Source organism: Tricharina praecox, assembly GCF_024521635.1.
Source record: "Tricharina praecox strain CBS 144465 chromosome Unknown BZA05scaffold_14, whole genome shotgun sequence".
In the NCBI taxonomy this organism is placed as follows: Eukaryota; Fungi; Ascomycota; class Pezizomycetes; order Pezizales; family Pyronemataceae; genus Tricharina; species Tricharina praecox.
The window spans coordinates 734,222-757,181 of NW_026250416.1; the positions used below are offsets into that span (position 1 = coordinate 734,222).

Here is a 22,960-nt window from a genome sequence, read left to right on the forward strand (position 1 = left end):
TTTGACGGCCGGATTTTAGCTTTGGTTGCATTCGATCTCCAGACGATGGCCAGGTGCCGAGACAAGCAGCCCACCACCGCCAGCACCACCGTCCCCATGGGGGGAAGGGGTTTCGCAGAGGCCGATGTTCAATTGGAAGGGAGGACGTCAGGGATCCCCCCCCCGCCTCCCCCCCAGTGCCAGATAACTATACCTAATAGTTTATTGCCTGCAAAGCTCAACCGCGACCCGCCAAACCAAACCAAACGCACATTGTCTAGGCCCTCCATTAGGAAGCTCGGCGCCACCAGCAAGAGCGGCAGCAGGACCACCACCAGCAAGCTTCCCCAGCACGACTAACTCGTCCTCCCCATCCCCAGCAACGCGGGTTTCCACCTCCCACCTTCTCTGCCGCACCATATGCACGCTTAGCTTAGCTTAGCCTTCAGGTGGGTAACTTTCTTCTCTAGTGCATGTCGCATTTAGTTCAGAGTTGAGTCGGACAGGACGCACGACAGGCATCTGGTTTGACTAGAGTACTCGGGTGTAAGGGTAAGTGCTGCCTCACCAATTTTTCCCCCATCCAGCGTAGCGTTATTAACCCCACACAGCTTAGTCACAGCCACTCACTCATTTTATTGTATGCGGCTTAGTGCACCCTAATATAACCTAGTGCTTATTTGCGCTTATAATTCGTAATGGTGGTGAGGCACCACTTATTGGCAGTTTCTAGTACTTCGAGACTAGATTATCTACTTTAGATAATTGGCGCAAAATTTCACGCAGCGGTGGCACAGTGGCACAGTGGGACTTCACTAGGCCCAGTCCAGTCCAGTTGTAGCAGCTCCCCTCCTCCTCCTCCGGCATCTCCGCATTTTTTGCTCATATGTCAAATGGTCTCTCCTTTTGTATAGCATGGTATAGAACAGTAGCAACGCGACAGATAGGAGCAGCAGTAGCGGTAGGGTGCTGGGTGGGTTCGCTGGTGGATTCCCTGGTGCGGTGCGGTGTGGTGGTGCAGGGCGGTGTTACCCCAACATTTCTCCAGCATTTCTCCAGCTTCTCGCTCGAATTTCCTTGAACCAAGCAACCAAGCAACCAAGGAAGTGCCTGCAGGGTGCTGGGTTGGGACGATCACGAGCGCGAGCACGCGCCAGTTTTGGCGGCGCCCCCCCCCCCCCCTCCAGGGCCCTCAAGAGTAACTCTGGGCCTTTGGCAAGTGGCCGCACAGGTCGCGGAGCGTCCCACGCCGCTGGTTGACGGCATCGTGGCGAAGGTTTCGGGCCACGGACGGTCGACGGGCGGAGGACGGAGGAGATGGACCGTAGTTATGATAACTCTATTCGACTACGTTGTGATAGAGTAGATAGAGTACCGTATGTCAACCGCAGTTCCTTCTAACGGGGTGCTCTATAGTAGCTATAGCGCCCCACCGGTATACCTACGATCGTCGCCTCCGAGATGAATCGCGAAATTGACCGTGTAGGAGCCGCGACCTACTGTATGTACCGTATGTGTTCCCGTATAATAGATAGCTTGCCACACCACCCCTATTGCCTACTGATAGAGTATATACTCTCTCTGTAGGCCAGGAGAATCCCTGTAAAACGACAACAACGACAACAAAGAAGAAGTCGCTTCGTTTTTTCTTTCGAACTTTCGTGTGTCGCTGTAGATATCCCTACTCCCAGAGCTAGTTCCCAGAGTGCTCTGGACGCGGAAGGCCACTTCCTAGAACCATACCTAGCACAGAACCAACCGATAACTCTGGATACACTACCGACACACTCTAAAATTGAGTTCTAAACAGCGACGCGCCTACTACTAGTAGTACTCTACTCTAATTACCGTAATCGTGAATCGTAACGGCCGGAGTGGCAAGAGTGGCAAACTGGCTTTTCCTTCTTTCTTTGGGGGGCAAGGGGGCAATCCATCCACTCGAATGTCCGCGTCGCGGCGAGAGAGCTCCTGTCCAAACCCGAACGCCCTCCCTTCACGATGACCGCATGAACGTCCGCCCGCACAAAAACAAAAGCAACTCCACATCCACAACGTGTTTCTTTTCTTTTCCCCCTCTTAGCTCCCCTTTTGCTTTTGCTTTTGCTTCCTTGGATTGCGGATTGCAACGCTCTCCTCCGCATTTCCTTCGTGGCCAATCACCCCCCGCGCTCGCGAGCCAGCTAGCGATTCCGGGGATCGCGCGAAATGCGACATTCTAGATTGGGCCCAGCCACCTACGTACGACGTCAAATCTACGCTGCTCTACTCTATTCTACTCTCACAAGGGAGGGGGGAAGGGGGGAGGGAGGGAGGGGAGGGGACTTGAGTTGAGCTGGATGTGTGTGAAGGGTGTGTGAAGGGTGTGATGGGTGTGATTTTGTGCGAGGTGGATAGGGCAGGGCAGGCGGCCGTTGATAATTACATACGGTACGGTGTGGCTGGAGAGGAAGTTGCAGTCGGGACGCTGGGTGGGTGGGTTGCTCCTGACTCCTTTGCCCTCCTACTCTCCTACCCTCCCCCCTGCCCTTCCTGCAATAGATAATCATCAAGTGTTTTCTGTGCTCGCTCCGGTTTCACGTTGTGTTGTGCTGCTCCGAGCTCGTCTGTCGCGTCTGGAGTCTGCCGGGCCCCCTCGCACCTCCGCATGAGACGGTACGGTAGGTACGGTAGAGTACGGCAGGTTGCCTGCCTGCCTTTCACGTGGAATTCACTGGGTGGGTATTCGCTCAGCTCACCGCTGCTGCCGTGCCCTCCTGCTCACCTCTCCGCGTTCACCGTGCCACAGCAGCAGCAGCGGGAGAAATACAGAAATAAAGGAGTATTGAATCTCGGGGGATAACCCGAATAACCATCTCCCCCGGGCGATTTGTCACAACTTACCGTATATACTCTACTGCTGCCACCGACCTGTCTGTGTGTAGGTAGGGAAGGATAGCGTAGATTGTTCTGCACCGAAACCGCGGTCCGGTACAGTCAGATTCTGTGTGCACTGTGTGTCGCACCGAACTTAATCCTGAGCTTAAAAAAGCCCTTTGTTGCGACGACAAGAACTTCAAACGAGGAACGACGAACGAGGTCATGCGGTGGGCGCGGGAGAGGGAGAGGGGGATACCTGTCGTATGTAGTAGGAGGGAGGTGGGAGCTCGTCCTGTCGACGGCGCCGTTCCACCAACCGGCACCCTGGTGGCAGGGACTCAGGGAGGGAGGTCAGCACCGGAAAGCAGGGAGGTCGGTCTTCGTCCCGATGTCCAAACCGAGTGCCTCCCGTTGCGGAAAACCGTCGTCGTCGTCGTCGTCGTCGTCGTTGGCGAGGGAGAGGGAGTGTTGTCCCAGCCAGTCGCACCCACTCCTCCCCCCTCCCCCCTTCCCCGTCCCCCCTCCCCCCGCATGGCCATGGATCCGTCTGACTTCAGCATTGGAAACCAACCAGCCATCGATCGTATCGGACTCGCACATGGCACCCCTCCACCCCTTCCTCCCTCCACTCCGCTTCCGCCTCCACCCCATCATCCCCCCACAGATACCCCGCAGGCCACCACAGCTCCAGGTTCTCGTCGGAAGCCTGGAACTAGAGCAGAGTAGAGAGAGCCACGATATCCATCCAACTCGCTCCATCGCACAAGCGAAGCGTGCGGAAGTCTGGTCGCTGCCTGCACCGGACCAGTCACCAAGCACCAAGCACCAAGCTTTTGTCTGCGGTCGCACCCACGCCAGCGGCCATGCACGTCATCCCAAGAGTGGATTGGCAGGAATAATAAATCGGTCAGATGGCTGGCCTCACCCACAAGCGACGCGGAACTCCATCGACGCGATCTATCAACTCTCCGGATCTTTGTTTGTGCACGGGGGCTTCATGACGTCGTGCGCCGAGCGGGCTTGAAATTTGGCAGTTGGCCGCCTCGCCACGCCACGCCGCGCCGTGGTGCTGCTGTGCCGTGTTGTGTCGCGCGTGCAGTTTCCCGGTTTGGAAACGCTGCGGGAAGGAGGCGGCGACCACGCGGCGTGGCTTGGAAGAGTCGGAACCGGGTGATGGATGTCGACGGTTTCTTTCTTTGCGCGGACGGTGGGCCGGTGGTGTCGCACCACCACCACGAGTGACCAGCACCAGTAGCAGCAGCAGTATGCACGGTATGATACCACCACGGCGAGTCGGCGATAGCGAGACTGCCGGGTAAACATCCCCCGCCAACCACTATACTTTAGAATAGAGTACACCACCGGAACGCAGTGTTTCGTCGTCGGCGGGATCGATCGCACCTTCTTCTCGCTGAGTCCCTGTGCATGAACTCTCGTGTTCCGTTCACAGCTTCACATGCGAACGGTCGACGGCGCCGAAGACGGCAGGTCTCAGAGTCCGTAGGTACTCTACTCCACTCTACATAGAGTTCGACCGTCGACCGTTGCATCTTACGTGCATTCGCTTCGCATGCGGCGCGTTCCAATTGGTCGGCCACTTTATTTTCGTTTTCCTTCTTTTTTTGTCTTTCTTTTTCTGGTTTTTTTTTGCGCGGACCCCGGCCCGGACAGGCTTTCTTTTTGTGTGACCGAGTGAGGGCGCTTAACGTCTTAAGGTATCGGCCCGAATGGAAAAACCCTCGCTCGCTGACACTCTGAAATGAGCCGCGCCGGATAAACCTCGACCGCAACGCGACGCACCATCACCAGAATCACCAGCATCACCACCACCACCACCACAACCACCAGAAGACTTGTGAGAGCTATGCTAGTTAGAGTAGAGTGGAGCTAGCATAGCGTAGCGGTCGAGGCTGTGTTGGTTCATGGGGTGATGTGGGGGGAGGAGGAAGAGCCTGGAGGAGGAGGCAGGACTGGCGGAGAAGGAGCACCGGCGGGACAAGGACGACTGCACTGCGGGGTTCTAAGCGGATGACTCCACTGGACTGCGTATCTCTCCACTCTCCATCTTTCGCCCCCGCCTCTGCTGCAGAGTATCGCTTGATGGTCTCGAGTTCTTGATGCCGGTGGGTGAGATTGTGGCAACGGCGTCAGGGGAGGAGGGACTCCAAAAACAAAAACAAATCCGCTCTCTCTGAGCTCTCTCTCTGCAGAATCGGTGATGCACACCAGTGTGTCAGCGATTGATCACAGCAAGATCAAGCCAATGTAGAATACCGGACTACACCGTATCAGGCCGGCTTCTAGAACCGCCAAGCTTCCGGATACCTGCCCCAACCTAACCACGTTTCTTCTGCACCATGCAGTGCACGCCGCGGCCGCCGGGCTGACACGTTGTTTCTCCGAGGAGTGGCGACAGACAGACAGACAGATCGTTTCTTCCGACTGCGAGGGAGGGAGGGTCGTGTCTTGTCTTGTCTTGTCTTGTCTTGTCTTGTCTTGTCTTGTCTTGTCTTGTCTTTGCTCTCAGCTTCTGACTGAATACTCGGCAGGATCGTGTTGTGTTGTGTTATGTGTGTCGGGTGCATGTCGAGTTACATACAGACGATTGAGAGGGAGGGGAGGGGGGGCGGGATCGCGGGGTTCGCAGCGCTGCCTCACCGACCACCGTCTCGACATCGAAGAGGGCGCAGGCAGGCAGGTGTGCAGAGTCCCTATCGGGTAGGCACGCACCACGCACCACGCACCACACACCATCCACTACCACCCAACACCACGCACCACGCACCACACACCATCCACCACCACCCACCACCACCCACCACCACCCACCACGCACCGCCCAGCCAACCGCCAGAAAAGCGCCGACCAGAATGTCGGACTTTTCTCCTTCGCAGCATGTTCCCTGCCTCCCTGTCCCCCCTCCCCACCCACCTCCCACCCATCCACCAACACCGTCGTCCGCCCAGATTCTCCGTCGCTCTTGGCCATATGTATCATCCATACGGTAGTCGTTCCGACGATACCCTAGAAAAGGATCGATCAGGCTGCCACGTGAAATGCCGCACCTCGTCGAGGCACACCACGACACACACACACAAACACACACGGGACCCTTTTTTCTTGTCTTGTCTTGTCATGTGGCGACCACGCGAGAGGTGCAGACCCAAGACTACAGCTAGAGGAGGAAGACTGCCAGACTGCCACTTTCCCTCCTCTCTCTGCATGTATGTGTGAGGTATGTATGTGTGTATGTGTGTACTCTACTCGCTCTATATATGCACACATCTCACTGCTGAAGCGAAGCAACGTGGCCAGCGGTGGCGGCGGCGTGAGGGGTCACCAACTCTCTTTCCGTCGACCTGCAGAGTGGACGATGTGATACCTATCACCGGTATGTACGGATTGATCGATATCCTTTTTATATGTATGTACGGGTCTTCCGGCGGACTGGCAGTCCAGTCCAGTCCATGGGGAAGACGCAGTCAAAGAGTCCAGGAAACGGATGTACGAACTACACCACTCTATACTGTAGTATAGTATGGTACATATCCGGGGTTTTGCCCAGCCCATCCCTGCCTTGGTACTCCAGTCTCCACCTGCGGAGTTGGGCCCTGGGATGCGAGTGCTGTGTGCATGTCCCGCATGAGAAGCTGCGACGGATTGGCAGCGCGGCTGCGCGGGCGGCGGGTCTGCCCATACAGACACATCCGCAAACGACGGCAGTCCGTAAGTCCGTTGGCAATGGGTAATCATGGCGATTATCGTCCGCCCCCATTATTTATATCCTCCTTCTGGAAGCCCGCACACACGTGGTAGGCTGGTACGCGCTTCTGGAATACTGATTGCAGTCTTCTACGCATATCCGCAGCCGCAAGGCAACATATATACATACCATATCTGCCGGTGTTCCGTTCTGGCAGGTGATGGCAGGTGCTGGTGCGCGGATGTATCATATATACCTCATACTATACCGTACCGCACCGTAAATCCTTCTTCCTATGCATGTATGTAGGTCCTCTATAGACCTACATATACCCAGCAGTTACATACCGCTCTGTCCATATGTAGACGCATAAATGATAATTTCTGAGCCGCTGGCATAGATACTCTACTTATTTCCGCAATACATACCCGTAACCCTCGTTCCGTTTTTGTATGGAAACGGTGCACCTCCTCCTTTGGGCGGAGATACGATGGGGAAAAAAGTGAATGCTTCTGATGCGTAGTTTCTTCACCCTACAAAAGTAAGAGGTAGGTGCTGCATATGCGCGGCGTCTATCCAGCTACTATCTATATTCCTATGGTAGTCAAGACTCAATAGCACTGGCATGATTTGAATTTGGAACCTGAAGAAATTGATTGATCGATCGATTGATTGATTGCAGCAGATGCATCGGAAATCACTGGTTACAACCCACCTTATCTCCGACATCCCACAACTCACGCACGGACAAACGCGGAGACCCGCGGAATGGAATGTCATCACCGGCGAGTATGCCGCGAAACGGACCCCATGCTGACACTATTGACGACCGCTGTTGACGAATCGATGTCGGCGGCACATGTCATGTCGCGGACTCGTCGGCGGTACTCTAGAGTAGAGTACCGGTATGTAGACGGGGGATATGTAGACGAGTCCGCGACACGGCAGGGGAGGGAAGTGTTGACCGAGCTCGAGCTCGAATCGCCGTTTCCCCGTGCCAGTGCCAGGGCTGGCTGTCGAAGCGAGTCGCGTCTACTCTACTTACATACTCTACTCTGGAGTCTACAGGTGTAGCGAGGAATCTCGCACTCTTCTCCGAGCGCGTACTCGACCTTCCTACCTACTCTGGGTATCTCCACCTCCACCTCCACCTCCGCTGTGGATACATTACCACAAACCGTAGATATATCGTATGGCATGCACGATAGGTAACTACTACGGTAGGTGCCGTGCTGACCTACCGCTTACTGTATAATCTCTCATCTTTAATTTTCGCAGCGTTCGCTTACGACTTCATTTCTCACCTGTCGTTTCTGCTTCTGCTTCTGCTTCCCCGCCGTTGCCGCACGGTTTTTGGTGGCGTCGATGCGTCGCTAACCGTTGACGAGTGGCGTACTCTAAATACCATGTATCTACTCCACTTCTGCAACTTCTGCACCCAGCGCTAGATACTCCACAGCACTCACAGCACTCGCGACGGTCGCGAGTACTCTGGTTACTTGGGAAGTAAGTATCCGGACGCCCCAGAAACACTCGCGGCGAGCGGTGCCCACGCACGGCGGTAGCGTGTCCGAGCAGTTTTAAAGCCACTCTTCCCCATTCTACTCTACTTACATACATAGCGATAGTTACGGTAGCAAACACTAGTTAACCCACTCGAGCTTCCCTATCGCGTTAGCGCCCACCTCGCCCCGCCCCGCCCACCACGCTTCACTTCCCCGCTCCCTCCACGGTCCACCACCGCGAAGCTCGATCTCCAAAACCAAACCAAACCAAACCAAAGCCAAAGCCAAACCAAACGCACATTTCTCACCCACTTAGATAGTTACGCCCACGCCCCGCCCACGCCCCGCCCACGCCCCGCCCACGCCGGCCACGTTTTGCTCACCCGCTGCAGCAGCAGCAGCCTACACTACAACCTGCAGGTATATACGTAGGTGCAGGAGCTCGCCGGTTCCGTGGGTGCGTCGGCTGCGTGGGTGTCGGCTGCGTGGGTGGTGGGTTATATGTAGTGGGTGGTCACTGGTGGTGCTGGTGGGTGGAGTTTTCTCGCGTCGGGTAGCGGGGAGTGGGCTGGGTGGGGTAGACTCTACAAAATATACCATGACCGCTGCCAGAGTGTTTACTTACACGAGCCACAGTCGTGGGCTCGTGTCGTGGGCTTTAGAGTAGGTAGAGTAGGTAGAGTACTATACAGATGTCGGAAACATCCCGTTGGCTGCAGGCTGCGGTGGGTCGTATATACGGTATACCGGTAGCTGGGGGAGGAACCGTAACCGTCGCCGTAACCGTGAACCTCGATACCCCACCAGAATCTGCAACTTCGGCTTACGTGAACAAACGAAGGAACGAACGCTCATGTTCCTTCTACATGCATAGAGCATACTGGCAGTCTCCCGCCGACTTCGGAATCGCCGCCATACCGGAAGTCTACATAGTCTACATAGTCGGCATCATCCGCTGAATCATCACCATCGGCGCTGGGCCATTGCGAGGTGTGTGGGGGCCGGGGAGGGCGGGGGAGGCGAGCTGGAGGTGGAGGTGAAGTTATCGACAACACTACGCACTACGTACCCCATGGGAAAGCGGTAGAGCGCAGAGGAGTGGAGTAACGCCGCCCGGGGTTTAAAATGCCGAAGTTCGATTCCGAAGGTTGATTCCGTGGCGGGCTCGTTCGATATTACTGCGAATTCCGAGCCCACTGCGAGCCTATTGCGAGCCTATTGCAAGCCCACTACGATTCTGCGAGCCCACTGCGACCACTGCGACCACTACGACCACTGCGAGCCCACTGCGAAGTTCGAACCACAGGGCGTTGCGCCACTCACCTACTCTACCTACTCTAGAGTAGTCCAGCGGTTACGCTGCATCTTATGTATCTACATACTGCACGTATGTAGGCTCTAGTATCTGACTGCCTGGAAGCGCCCCGGCCCTCGACTGGACTGGACTCGACGGATGTGCTATGGCAAGATAGGCAGAGCATCTACACACGCGTGGGCCTGGGCGCTGGCCACTGGCCCACCGCTAAGTTTTAACCCGGTGCTGGGAATCGCGTGGGGAGCCCGTGGGGACGCCGTGGGGACGGACGCCGTGGGGAAGTGGATTAACTACGGTATGGGCCTGGAGCCTGGAGGAGCCGGAGCAAGCAAGCCACTGAAAGTGTTCTCGTGGTGGCGTGGTGACGTGGGCACTGGTTGGTGGTTGGAGGTTGGTGGTTGCTGGATGGTAGTTGGTGGATGGTGGATGGTGGCGTGGTTCGCGATGGCGATAGCGATGGCGTAGGTGGAGGATGTAGGTGGAGGTGTGCATGATAGACGCGTGGGAGTAGACCGGAGCGTGCCGTAGCTGGGACTGATGAGTAATCATTAGAGTGCATGCTTTACCGGTAATACTCCAACTAGCGGAAGCTGCCGGGGAGGCTTCCGGGGTCACGGTGGTTGGCGGATTATCTGCCCGTCCTCGACTCCTCGAGGCTCAGCTGCACGATTGAGATCTGGATAACCATGATACATCTACATACGGTACTAGAGTATGCTCTATATCCGTGCTGTAACCGGAGAGGCGTGTCCCGTAACCGCTACGGTAGAAACGCGGATATATCTGTACCAGGCGATATCACTCGATTCTGCAGCGGACAATGGGCATTTGGTGGATTCGCGATCGCAACCGGTGGATACATGGATACATGCTTGACCCCCTCGCATCCAATTCGCTTCACCTTCCCAGGTAATACCGACTGCCGACTGCCGAATGCCCACTGCTGCCCTGAAGGCTGAACCTAGGTATTTACTCTACCGTAACCGTGTGTATGATGTATCTCGGTCTTCCCAACTACATATGCGCGAGTACTGCACCTCCTCCTCCTCCGCCGCCGCCATCCGAAATCTCCGGCGCAGCCAGAGCCCGCCCTTGCACTTATACTTGCACGCATCCTGCTCCGACTCCGGCTCCGAGCACTGTAACGCAGCCACGCGGGAGGCCGCGCAGACCGAGTATGTAAATAGGTCTAAGTCTCATCGCCGGTTCTGCGGGCTGGCGCGATGCCGCCGAACGGAAGTGCAGGTCGCGCCGGTTCCGGAATCGAAGCGGAGTGCAAGTTTTCTAGTGCTAGGTACTAGATAGTAACTGGTTCTTTAGTTCTCCCGATCCGTCGTGTACTTTCGTGTGACGGTGTGAGTGCGACGGTGCGACTGCTCCTGCATGTTCCCAACTAGTGAGTCATTTCCGCGGGATTCCGAAGTGGCTGTGGCTGTGGAGGTGGATCTGTATATCTAGTTACCTCTCGCGCGAAAGAAAGAGGTGCAACTTCCGAAACCTCCTGCTCCGATGGGATGGAGGGGGGAGTACACTGTACATCTCTCACCCCTCATCTCGCATCTCGCAAGAGACCAGCGTGTGTGTGCCGACACCCCCTGAATATCATTCCGGCGGGGGAGGCCGGCAGCCTGCGAGCCTGCGACTCGTCACTCGTGTGACGCTGAATGCTGAGTATTGGCTTTCTGCCCCGCGGGGTATCGTTACCGTTATTAGGCAGTAGGTACCGTATCAAAGTGGGGTTGGTAGCCGGTAGGTAGCGATGCGTTGGAGGGGTCGGTAGATATCCGAGTGCTCGAAAAGGATAGGTAAACCGAAAAGGGCGCCAGAAACGTAGTGGTTTGGGGTGTCTAGGTATTTCAACGAAACATTAGCAATCGCCTTGAGCCATGGTACTCGCGAGAGGGCGTTGTGAAACGAGCATTGGTGCATGGCTTTAACCTAACTCGGAGCCGAAGGTCGGACGAATTGTAACATACGGATTTAACTCGGAGCCGAAGGTCGGACGAATTGTAACATACGGATTGCCTCACCGACGACCGGTCGCCTAAGTGCAAGTTTCCGTGCAAGCTGTTCGCAGCAGATCCAGACCCAACCTCCCCAAGCCCCCGGAATCCCCCAGCCCCGACCCCGAAACCGGCCCGCGGGACTCTCAGGGCTCGAGCGCGCGAACGACGAGAGAATCACCACGGGTTCGGAATGGCCGTAGTTCACCGGTGCTCGAATCGCGGTAGAGTAATCCCAATCCTTCTGCCCAACTTAGTTTCTTTACCCGGTGTCCGTCCTCTTGATTCGACTCCATAATTTGTTCGTGCAAGCACTCCAACGCTTGAGTGAGATGTCACGATGTCTGTATGGAGAATGTAGGGCGGGAGAGAAGCGTATGGGTTGTAGACCGCATCATAGTTGTAGGTCTCGCCACTCGGTTCGGTGGAGGTCGCGACATCGCTGAACTTCTCTGCCTCCATACTCCGTTCTTGCAAGGCACTGCGGCTCTCGAATGACACGTCGCGATGTCCGTATATCGATGTAGGGCAGTGGAGGAGTATATGGGTTGTGGGCTGCGACGAAATTGTAGGTTCAGTCACTCGGTTCGGTGGAGGTCGGGGATGATTGCTGAATTTCTCTATCAATAGTCAGTGCGGATTCAAAGTCTAAACTCGAGCGGATTGATTGGACGCACCCCGTACTTCCTGCTTCTCCGTAGGGAACGACTTGGGAACTCGAACAATCCCGTGATGCTATTATTCTCCTGATACTGGCTCGATAACAGGAATCTCTTCGCTCGTGGGGGTGGGCATCGATATTACTGTAGAGTTGCACACATTAGAAGGAAGACGTGAGGGACAGAACGGAAGCTCACCAAAAACCATTCCTGATGGATTGTAAACACACGGACAATCGTATGTCATCAATGATATCCACACTTCCCCCGTGAAAAAGAAAAAAACTTCCGACAACAAAAGAAGTTTGTATTCGCAAGTCTGGTAGGAGATATGGAAGTATATGCTTCGCAGTTCGACCACTACTGACAAACATCCCCCTCCTCAATCGCGAGCTGGATCCATCCGTCCATCCCCAAATACCTCTCATCCGTCACAACCGCTGCCCCCTTTCAATACGCGCATCAACCTGAGCCTCTCCTCACACACTGCTCCGTCGATCTTCTCCTGCAGCGCCGACGCAACTTCCCTATCGCCATCGAGATGCCCGACCATTTCCTTCGCGGCACGTATCTTCTCGACGAAGCCCATGTCCTCCCATCTCTTCCCTGCGACCGACTCACCCGGCAGTCCAAACACCTCCTGGACCGCAGAAAACAACTGGCTCTCGTCGCTGAGGGCGTCGACGACTTCGCTGTCGTGGTAGTTCGGGCTGGTCCACCACTTGGTCAGGACGACATATCGATGGACGGCTTCGTGGTCGCGCTGCGGGACGGTACGTAGTTCGGGGGGTATGTTCGTGTCGAGAACGAGAATGGTGGCGAGGGAGTTGTCCGAGAGGCTGACAGTGAAGATGTTAGAACGGCAGTAATAAAAGGACACAGTGAGTACCTATGATCTGCTGGCTGGACTGGCGGCCGTTGCGGGGTGTTAGGGGTGCTCATGAGACGCCAGGGGTGCTCACTGCTCGGGATAAAGGTGCAGAGTGTGGGATAGGGGGCAACAGTACCGGTGGTGTAGGTTCGTTGTGTGCCGTTGGTTTCTGGCGGGGGCAGCGGCGGTGGTGGTTACTGTGGATTGGTCATGAGATAGGCCAGTTCTGGAAGCGGTATTTGAGCGGTGTTCGTAGATGACGATGCCTGTGGCGGGCGCGAGGGCGGAGGAGTGTAATGGGGGGGCAACCGTGTATGCCCGCCCGCCTCGGACAAATAAGGTTATCGCCTAACTCAACATGACGTAACAGTTTCACACGCGATTCCACGAAAAGCGTATCTTCAATGACCACCGTATAGGTGATTGTGTGTGGCCCATTCCAGTGGAGCCGGTAGAAGTGAGGAGTTTGCGTAAGCGGAACTGAACTGGGCTGAAGATAGCTTACTACCGGGACTCATCGCAATCCCTCAGATCGCCAAAATATTTTCACCGCAACGGGGGGCGAGTGGGGGACACAGGGGGTAGTCCGAATATGGTTACTAGCAAGTAACCGCCCATAAGCCGGCCGAATAAGACTGGCTTTTGGTGCGGGCATAGGTGATGCGGTGGCAGCGATGGATCTCTTAGTCAGCCGCACAGTCGCCTCACCATACCTCTTGATATCAGCCCGACATCATAACCTACACACTAATTGCCTTCACCCACCTGTCTCTCCACCCCCCGTGCCGTAGCTCGACTCCGTGGAAACAATCAAAGGGATACAGAGAGATTCCTGGTTTCAAAATCTCGTCGAGAGTCCTTATAACTCCGAGCTCGTCGTCGATAAGCGAGTAGGCTGGCCCGCTTACTTATGCGTCCTTCGGCCTATCCTGTCTCTCCAGGATAATGTCACCGTCATTACCAATTATTGTCCTCTGTCCTCGTTCCAGGACTCATCGGAAGCGTTTGAATATTCTTTGCATGGGTAACGACGGCACGAGACGTTATTATCAACGGACATCCACGTGACTTTGTGAACTGCACGTGCCAGCCCAAAACCGAGTGATGCGTGAGAGGTCTCCCTACCGAGTCAGAATTTGTGACTCCAACCCACGTTGCAGGCCGGGTATCAATCGTATGGATAGGATCGGTGTGCTTTAGCTCTGCTCTTGGACTCTGCTCTTTAGACCTGCTGTGTACACAGTGTAATTGCAGAATCTATACCGTTCAGAACATCTCGATCGGGTGCATTGCGGCTCCGGCCTACTCCGACCCGCTCCTACATGACCGATGCGTAGGACTAGAATCTCGTACAGACGAATCCCAACCGTTTCACAGCCCATCAAAGCTCAGAAGAGATTCCTGTACAGTACACATACCTATGAAGCTTCGTCGTTGTGGAACCCTGAAACGGTAGCTTACAAGGCGGCTGAGAAATCAGCCCACACCGCTCGGGGGGTCTACTGAACTGCAAGACTGGTGTAAACCTGTTTTTGGCCCGCACCCACTAACCTGAGCCACCTCCAGCATAGGAAACGAAGTTTCGATTTCGATACCACCCACCCACCCTCTCTACTCTTCACATCTCGCAACCCCACAGCAAACTCGTCAGAATCACAACTCTCAGCAACCCATCCTGTTACCAGTTTAAGAAGATAGAGAATAGGTATGTCCACCCTTCCGAAGCGACTGATCGTAAAATATCGGTCGGTTTCGGTGGGTTCGAGGGAGCATCATTCATGGTGCCCGCTGTTGAGGACCGGGCGGCTGACGACTATCAGTGTCTGACAGTGCACTCGAGACATTCTCAAAGAAAGAAGAGACACAAGACACAAGCACGCAGCATCAAACACCCGTTGCCAAGCAAAGGTATTATACCGAGACTGAGAAGGTACGCTCATGCCTTCGTTTCTCCCGCTGGCCCACGACTCTCTAACTGTAAGGCATAAAGGCCCTCAGTAAAGAAAGGAAGAAGAAGAATATACCAAGAGTGCGAAGAGAGAAACAACGATGACAAAGGTATGTTGCGATCGCTGCTTCCGGTGTCTAGTTGGTATTCTGACCTTCATATTAGAAATCGGACAAAGGCAAGGGGCGTAAGGTGTCCGACGAAATCAGTGCTTTGGGATTTTTGACTGAGCTTGGTCCTGCCAATGCTGGCTCTCACATTTATCCTAGCTTGATCAGAAGTGGCGTAACGGACGTGACACCGGTGGTCCCAAGAGGTGCTCACAACGAAGGCCCTTCTCGATACGACAGCATAATGCGGGAGCTCGGTCCACCGTCAGCAAACTCACACGTCTATCCGCCGTCGCCAATAGCCGATCAGGTCCCCTTTTCTCCAATGGCGACGACAGCGAGAGAACCTTATCCAAGACAATTCAATCCAGCTCCTCGAACGACGAGAGCGGTAACGTCTGCGGGCGAGATGGGACATCAGCACCAGATGGCGCAATATGGGCGGGATGTTGCTTTCGGTGACCCCAGGCAGGAAGATCATTATTCTGATGATGGGTAAACACAAATCGAACTCATGGATCCGGCTGTGATTGTGCTAACTATGATGCAGACGGCTTCCGCAAGTTGGTCCAAGGGGTATTCGTGCCATCACATCCGCAGGAGAGATGCGAACCGTATATGCGAGGGGTGCTCCGATGCCTCATCCACCGCCTCCTCCTCCGCCTCACATCCTACACGTTCCCAGAGTGCGTCCTGGGGGTAGTACTCCAGTCGACCCTCAGTTCCAGATTGATGTGCGTACAAGTGAGGAGATTCGGAGTGACCACCAAATCCCAAGGATGGATACCAGACACGAGACGGGCTATCCACCTCACTCAGCCATGCACTTTCAAGAAGGATACCCGAGCCAGAATAGTCCGCCACAGCCTCACGCTGCAAGGGAACCACGCGGACGTTACCCACACCAAAATGAGAACTACCCACCTCTTCCTCGTAAGATCGAACAATCAAGAATACCCATGGGATTCCCGGGGAGACCGTATGGTGATACCCACGAAGGGAGAGTCGAACACTATCCGTCGCAAGAAGAACTTCGACATGGCGAGACGCCGCAACGGCCACATCCTTATCAGACAGGAGACCCCCATGGAGGAAGAGTCGAACAGTATCCATCACAAGAAGAACCTCGACGGGGTGGGGCGCCGCAATGGAAACATCCTTATCAGACAGGAGACACTAATGGAGGGAGGGTCGAACACTATCCGTCACAAGAAGAGCCTCGACGGGGCAGGACGTCGCAGCGGCCTCATCCTTATCAGACAGGAGACAACAATTATCCGACCGAGTACCATGAAGGAGATAATAATGGCAGGGCCGTTGATTCTCGTTCACCCCAAGAGGACTTGCGTCATGGTGGAATAACCCGTCGCCCTGATTATGCCATTCCTAGTGATGAGCGCCGCCCCTCTATGGAACACTATCGAGACAGTAACCAGAATGAGGGCGTAAGATCTCGACCTTCACACGAAGGGCTGCGAGATCGTGGAGTTGTGCGTGGTCCCCACCATACCCCTCCAGTCGCCGGTCGTCGCTCTCCGCTGCCGCATCAGGGTGGTTCTATACAAGCAAGAGGCTTTACAGTCCGACCGTCGCAAGAACATCTACGTCCTCACGGAATATCACAGCCTTTTCATCATCATCATACAGGAGACGGTAGACACCCAGACGAGCATCCCGAAGGCGGTTATCCTGAGGATTTCTTACCTCGTCCATCTCAAGAAGACAGACGTCGCAATGCGATGCCCCATCCGACATATTTTCCTCCCTCCGATGGCGAGTTTTATCCTCCGACCGGGCACCAAGACGGCAACATACAAGGTGGGATTGCAAGACCTCGTCCGTCACATGAAGACCTGCATGATCGTAGAGTTATGCATCGCCCTCACCTTCCCACACCAGTCGACGGGCATCGCTCTCCGCTTGGACATCAGGGAGGCTCTATACCAGCAGGGGGCTTTACAGTCCGGCCATCGCAAGAAAATCTACGTCCTCACGGCATTTCACAGCCTTTTCATCACCATCATACAGGAGACGGTAGACACCCATACGAGCATTCAGATAGTGTTTATCCTGAGGATTTACAACCTCATTCATCCCCAGAAGACAGACGTCGAGATGCAATACCCCGTCCGCAATATTATCCTCCCTCCGATGGAGAGTTTAATCCTCCGATCGGGCAGCAAGGCGGCAACGTCGAAGATGGGATTGCAAGACTCCGCCCCTCACATGAAGACCTGCAGGATCGTGGAATACAGCGTCCTCCTTTCCAGCCACCTCCTCATGGCGAGTATCGTTCTCCGCGCAGCCAACAGGGTGATCGTGTCCAAGGAGACGCCTTTCGAAATCAGCCGTCACAGGAACATTGGCGCCCTCACGGAGCATCACCGCATCTGCATCAACAGGCTGAAGACGTCCACTATCCGATCGAGCGTCACGATGATGGTGTTTATGGCCGGGATCTTCGACCTCGCCCTTCCCAGGTGCAACTTAGTTCTCATGGGGTATCGCAACCGCCTGTTTCTCATCCGGATGAACATCATTTCATGGAGCGAGAAGGTGGTCCTGAGGTTGGCGCTTATCGTCAGCAGATGTCTCTTTCAGATTATCGAATGCTGCTGAATGACGATGCTCCTATGGTACATCCTGATCATGGACGAGACTTCGCAACTCCTGAGAGATATGATCCATCACATCTGGCACCACGGTTCGGTGGCCTGCAAGTTGACGATCATGATACTCACACCGACCCGAGACTGGCGGCGGGGCGGGAACGGCAAGTTGAAGAGAGGCAAGTGAGACACCAAGGATCTCCTCCGGATTTGCAGAGATTAAACGTTCCTACGCAGAGATTGGAGCGTGAAGGAAGATCGACGCCCTTGGGATTATCTCGTGAGAGGGGGGTGGTTACAGATTCTTCGGTGGAAAGATACCCCGCGATTTCAGTTCAAGGATCTGGGAGCGAGTTTCGGCAGCCATCTCAACTACCGACTGATGTGGAAGGATCCCGAGATCTCCGCTTGCCATCCGATCCTGTCGTTAGCGTCGATGGTGACTTTTCCGGCACGCCGTCACTCGACGTATCACGTGTTGCACCTAGGGCACGACCCCTTTCGCCAGGGGGTGCTGTGACTGCTGTGACTGCCCCACTACCAGAACCCACGCACACAAACGATGGTGGATCGTCCGTCTACAACCGAGCGAGCTGTTTGTCTTCTTCTTCCAACAACAACAACCAAAACGGCAACGATCTCACCAGGGACGATGATATCCACCATCGAACACACCCGTGTGGTGACGGGGGAGAGGTAAGTGGGGAGGGAGCGGTGGAGGGCGACACGATCGCCGGGGTGTGGCTGGCAGGGGTTCCGGCGGAGAGGAGTCGATCGCCGTTGTTCGATCATCGCGCATACGCGTTGCGGGTTTTGGAGGGGGAGGTGGATCCAACAGCTCGTGACGCGTATGCGAGCTCAGTAAACGAAAGTCTACTGGAGCGGCCGGTGATCGGCGACACAGAAGATGGTTTGGGTGCGGACCATCGAATCGACTCCGGCACAGGTGCGGAAGGCGAGGGGGAGGAGTCCAGTGTTACAGATAACGCTGATGAGCCCGACCATACTCCGGAGCAGAGACGCAACGTGTCTACCCGTTCGCCATGGGCTGGCGAACGGCTCGGGGGATTTAAGTTCCCGTAGACTACTTGCGGCTTTGTCTCAGGTGGTGGTCGTCGTGGCTAGTGGTGTTTATCGTGTTGCATGGACTTGCGACCCCGCTTCCAACTGCTTTCCTGGTAAGACAGACCCCGGGAGTGTGTGATTTGCTTTCTGTGGTGCGGCTGATCTCATGCAGAAGCTTTCATTCAACTTTCGGGTTTTGTGTTGTCAGCGAGAGCAGGCTGTGTTGAGCACCGAAGGTTTTGATCCGCAGGGGGCGGGCTTCCTTCATATGGGAGTTTTTTCAGGATTTGTCTTGTGTGTTGGTTTCATCGCGCAATACAGTCACTGTTTTCTTCCACTACTGGGGTTCTTTTACTCGTGACGTGATACTGTGCTGTAGTTATGTGACCTCTTCGTTCCTCTTCCATTTCCTCGTAGACACCGTGTAGATAGTATTCTTCAGGGATACGGGTAGTAAGTAAACAAGGTGGCGATGCCATCTGTAGGGAGGGTAAGGAGCTAAACATCTTGGCGCATAGCAGAAAGCTAGATCGGGGTTCTCGTAGCTAACGGCTGCTGGTGCTCAGCGAAAGAATAGAAGGCGGAAGAGCTCTAGAATCCATGCGCATGTTAATTCTTTACGAACGAAGCACCGTCACGGCGAAAGTAGTCTGGATAACCGATCGACCAGTCCCCGCACGTGATGAAGGGGCATCATGATGTGCCGGGAGTCATTGAAAACTGCGATGGGATAGTGGGATAACCGAATGAGAAGCGCTGCATGTATGTGGCAGTGCGCTCTTCGTGACGTCACGTGCTCTATGGCGGGCTTCGACCCCTTCTCCCTAGGTACTTGCGGGCAGGCTGGCGAGGGACCCCGACGGAGAACAGCGTGGCGGAGTGGATTCATAACAGTGCCAGTATGTAGCTGTTCAGCTCGAGATTTATATGATACTCCAGATCGAGCGCGTGAAGTTGCAAGACTCTACTGATAGTATCAAGCAGGATCACTCTGCACTCTGCATACGCGATCACTCGATATGCATCACCATTTCGAATATGTTGAAAGTGACGATCGTAATGCGCAAATTTGGAGGTTCGAAAGAGTTTTAAACTTTGTGATAATAGAAAACCTGCTGGCTCTGCTTCTATTTGGCAAACCTGGTGTGTGCTGCACGGCATGTGGTTTGAGGGGGTCCAGCGAGATATCTACCTAGTGGTTTATAGCCCTACGATTCCAAGCCCACACCGAAAAAACACCCCACTGTGAGGTTGACCTTTTTCTTCTCTCCGCTTTCTCCTCCTCTTCCTCTTCTTCTTCACATACACACACACACGATCGTCCACGACTTTCAGCACCAACCGAAATCACGATCACACTACTTCTGTCTTTCCTCTCGCTATTTTCGCCCCACCTAGAAAATGACGAGACGCACCACTTCCACCATGTCCGATACCTCTCGTCGCGTTACCCCAGCCACGCGGCCGAGCATACCAGAGCTCCTCGCGCAAAGCCGCCACCTGAGCGCTGCCTCGATCAGGACGATCACAGAGGTAATGTCTCGCAAGCGCCTCAATCCTTTCGGTGAGGAGGACACCGACGGAGGCCCTCCGGCCAGAAATCTTCGGACTACCCGGAGCAGCAGCTCTGTCCAAGGACAGGCCGTTGATAGAGCCAGTAATGGCAAGGTAAGTGCTTCGACCCCAGTGAAGCCAACTATTACTGACTTAAGTCAGAGGTACCGTGATGCGACAGCACCGGACCTCGTAGGGGAGCGCAGCTCCGCCTTGAACCGTCTTCCTGCCAGTGGCCGTGATGACGAGTCCGCTCGTCGGAGCCCTTTGAAGCGGCCAGCAGACGACGACCTCAAGCTTCCGAGTGCCAAGCGCCTCACTTTTCCCTTCCCGCGCCTCGCTCCAACCTTCCCGCGCAGGTCTCTTTACGGCCCGTTTGGACCTCGAGTCCATCGTTCATGGGGGCTGCAGAACGCTCCGAAGAAAGAGGAAGACCTCGAGGAAGCGCATCTTGTGGCGCTTGCCTTGGAGGCAAATCTGCTCGCTGAAGCAGATGGAAGCAGACCGTTGGATGGGGGGATGAAGACCTCGACGACCGAGGCGGAAGAGAATGGCAAGGATGGGAATCCTTCAATTGCCGTGAGCATTGTCGGTACTCCCTCCGCGCCAAGCTCGTCAGGAAAGGGGCCACGAAAGGCCGCCATCTCCTCCCGTATCGCCCGCCGATTTGCTCCCTACAGTCTGCGGAGGCAGCGAGTCCACGGGCGCGAGATCGAGCATGCAGACATGAGGGAGAACGACCTTCTCGCCGCCCACGATAGGGTTTGACCCTCGAGCGACAGCTCCAGAAAGAGATCGTGCCCGTGCGCTTTGCGGATGAGGACGAGATCTTGGAAGAGCCGGGAATGAGGCAAGCGGCGGAAGATCCGGAGGAAGGATTCCTGGCCGAAGCGCAGCCGAGGCGGGACATGGAGGAGGGGGTCGCTGGCGAAGAGGCACTCCAGATGAGAACTTACTGGCCCGTGATAGCCAGTATGGTTGTCACGATTCTCCTTTTGCTATCGGCGGCCGAAAGGCAAATTTAGACCTTTTGCTGGTGCAGGGGAAGTGGTTTCGGGTATGAAGCGGACAGCGCTTGCTGGTGCGAATGAGGATTCATTTTTCTTTCTTTTTCTGTTTGGTATACTCTTTCTCATAGCCACGGTTTTCCTTCTGCTCGAAGGTGTTTTACGTGGCCATGAGTTTTAAATTTTAATGAGGTACCAAGGTTTTATGGGTCTTCGATACATGGGTTTTGCTTATGGGATTCCAAACGAAGGGAAGTGTTGTGGTTTAGACGTCCGGAAGCGGTTGATGACGGTCGCAGCATTACTGGCAGACAAAGTCTGAGCGTGCATCCTCATGATCTATGAGAGGGGCCCGAGATTCTGTAGATATAGAGAAGCTCTGGTCTGGAGAATTTGCGCAGTAATTGAACATTATAAACATTGAGATCCTTTTATCTGAAAGAATAGAATGGATCGTTTTTATTATACCTCGGGTTTGATCTACCTACCGCAAACAATATTGACGGCTACAGAGCAATAAGCACGAGCAGGAGAGCATGAGATTTTAGATGCTAGTTCATGAGCTCGTGATCGTGCAGATGACTAACTCCATCTGTTAAAGTTTGACGTCCAGAGATGAAATGTGGCGATGATGACCTGTATAATCGAGGGACGTACCTGTTGTTGCCTGCCAAGCAAATGTCTCCGTTTAAACACTGGCCGGCTTCTCGGCCAAGAGACTGGTTATGCGAGTTCTAGACTCCCTTCACGGGATGTCACCCTTTGGGGACGACGCAAGTGCATGACCTGTCACCCGTACAACTGCATGTGCTGTCACTCGCTCGCAGGCACAGCCTGTCGCTCGTGTTGCACACGGATAGCTGTATCGTGCGAGCAGAGTATATAGTCTCCGTCAGTAGCTAGCGAATACATGATCTTTCTCATCATTCACATTTCGTTCGGTTGACTTCGTCAACACAGCACGGGATCTACGACCGTCTAAGCCTCCGGGCTACTTCGGGAAAATTAGGGTCTAGGCGCGATATGTGGGATCACTGTATTGACTTGGCAAGTTAGACTGATGCGCAGAGACATGGCCAAAGTTCGGGCGGTTGTGCTCTTGGCATTCGTTTTGCTGGCTACATCAACTGAAGGTTTATTTGAGTCGATCTGGGTTTCCAACTGTGACGGACACCCATAAGACGTTCTATGAAAACGTCAAGAATGAGCTACCAGGTACTAGTTTTAGTTCGGGGAGCGAGCGGAAGTCTTAAATAGTGACGAGAGAGAGTGAGAGATGCTGAGTGAGAGAGTGCGACTGAAGAGAGAGAGGAAAGAACACGGGAGAAATGCGAGTGTTTATACTAAAAAAAATAGAGATGCACATATATTAGTATCTCAGTGAAGTTCCCGCGACCATACATCAGTACTTGGTAGAATTCCTCCCGCGCGCCGTCCACATCACCTACATAACCCATATCACCCATATTACCCAACCAACAAAAGAAAGAAGAAAACATAGGTGTGGTGACGATTATTTCAACACTAGGCACATTATATGCGCACCTGGAAACTTCCGTTGAGGAGATATCCCTGAAGAGATACGCGTCAATATTGTGACTCCTTTCTTGTACCTACTATTAGTAATCTGCTTCCAGAACGCAAAAAGAAAAAAACTGCATTTAGATCAGCGATTGTTCACAAGTAAAATTTAGTGAGTGCTCAGACTGCATACCTAGAAATTCGCCCCTGCCCCAATCGGTCTGTCCAGCAATCGTTTGACCTCGCCACAGGTTA

At 54.5% G+C, this 22,960-nt stretch overlaps 3 protein-coding genes across 3 annotated transcripts; all 3 read left to right on the forward strand.

Annotated features, from left to right (window-relative positions):
- The first annotated feature begins 9,179 nt into the window (after positions 1–9,179).
- Positions 9,180–9,893, forward strand: BZA05DRAFT_400242 (uncharacterized protein). Its single transcript, XM_051483876.1, has one exon. The coding sequence runs from the start codon at positions 9,497–9,499 to the stop codon at positions 9,821–9,823; it is 327 nt and encodes a 108-aa protein (XP_051338987.1). The 5' UTR covers positions 9,180–9,496; the 3' UTR covers positions 9,824–9,893.
- A 5,047-nt stretch (positions 9,894–14,940) lies between these two features.
- BZA05DRAFT_445604 (uncharacterized protein) lies at positions 14,941–17,568 on the forward strand (the record flags this gene model as incomplete). Its single annotated transcript, XM_051487005.1, has 5 exons — positions 14,941–14,949; positions 15,005–15,259; positions 15,500–15,635; positions 15,695–16,302; positions 16,420–17,568. 5 exons carry the CDS (start codon positions 14,941–14,943, stop codon positions 17,566–17,568), a joined length of 2,157 nt encoding a protein of 718 aa, XP_051338988.1.
- A 2,405-nt stretch (positions 17,569–19,973) lies between these two features.
- On the forward strand, positions 19,974–21,202 carry BZA05DRAFT_436751 (uncharacterized protein; the record flags this gene model as incomplete). Its single annotated transcript, XM_051486423.1, has 3 exons — positions 19,974–20,291; positions 20,340–20,756; positions 20,939–21,202. Exons 1-3 carry the CDS (start codon positions 20,025–20,027, stop codon positions 21,200–21,202), a joined length of 948 nt encoding a protein of 315 aa, XP_051338989.1. The 5' UTR covers positions 19,974–20,024.
- Between the last annotated feature and the right edge of the window lie 1,758 nt (positions 21,203–22,960).

Excerpts from the sequence above, each read along its gene's own strand:
- BZA05DRAFT_400242 (XM_051483876.1), top strand. The coding sequence starts at position 9,497 with ATGTGCTATGGCAAGATAGGCAGAGCATCTACACACGCGTGGGCCTGG.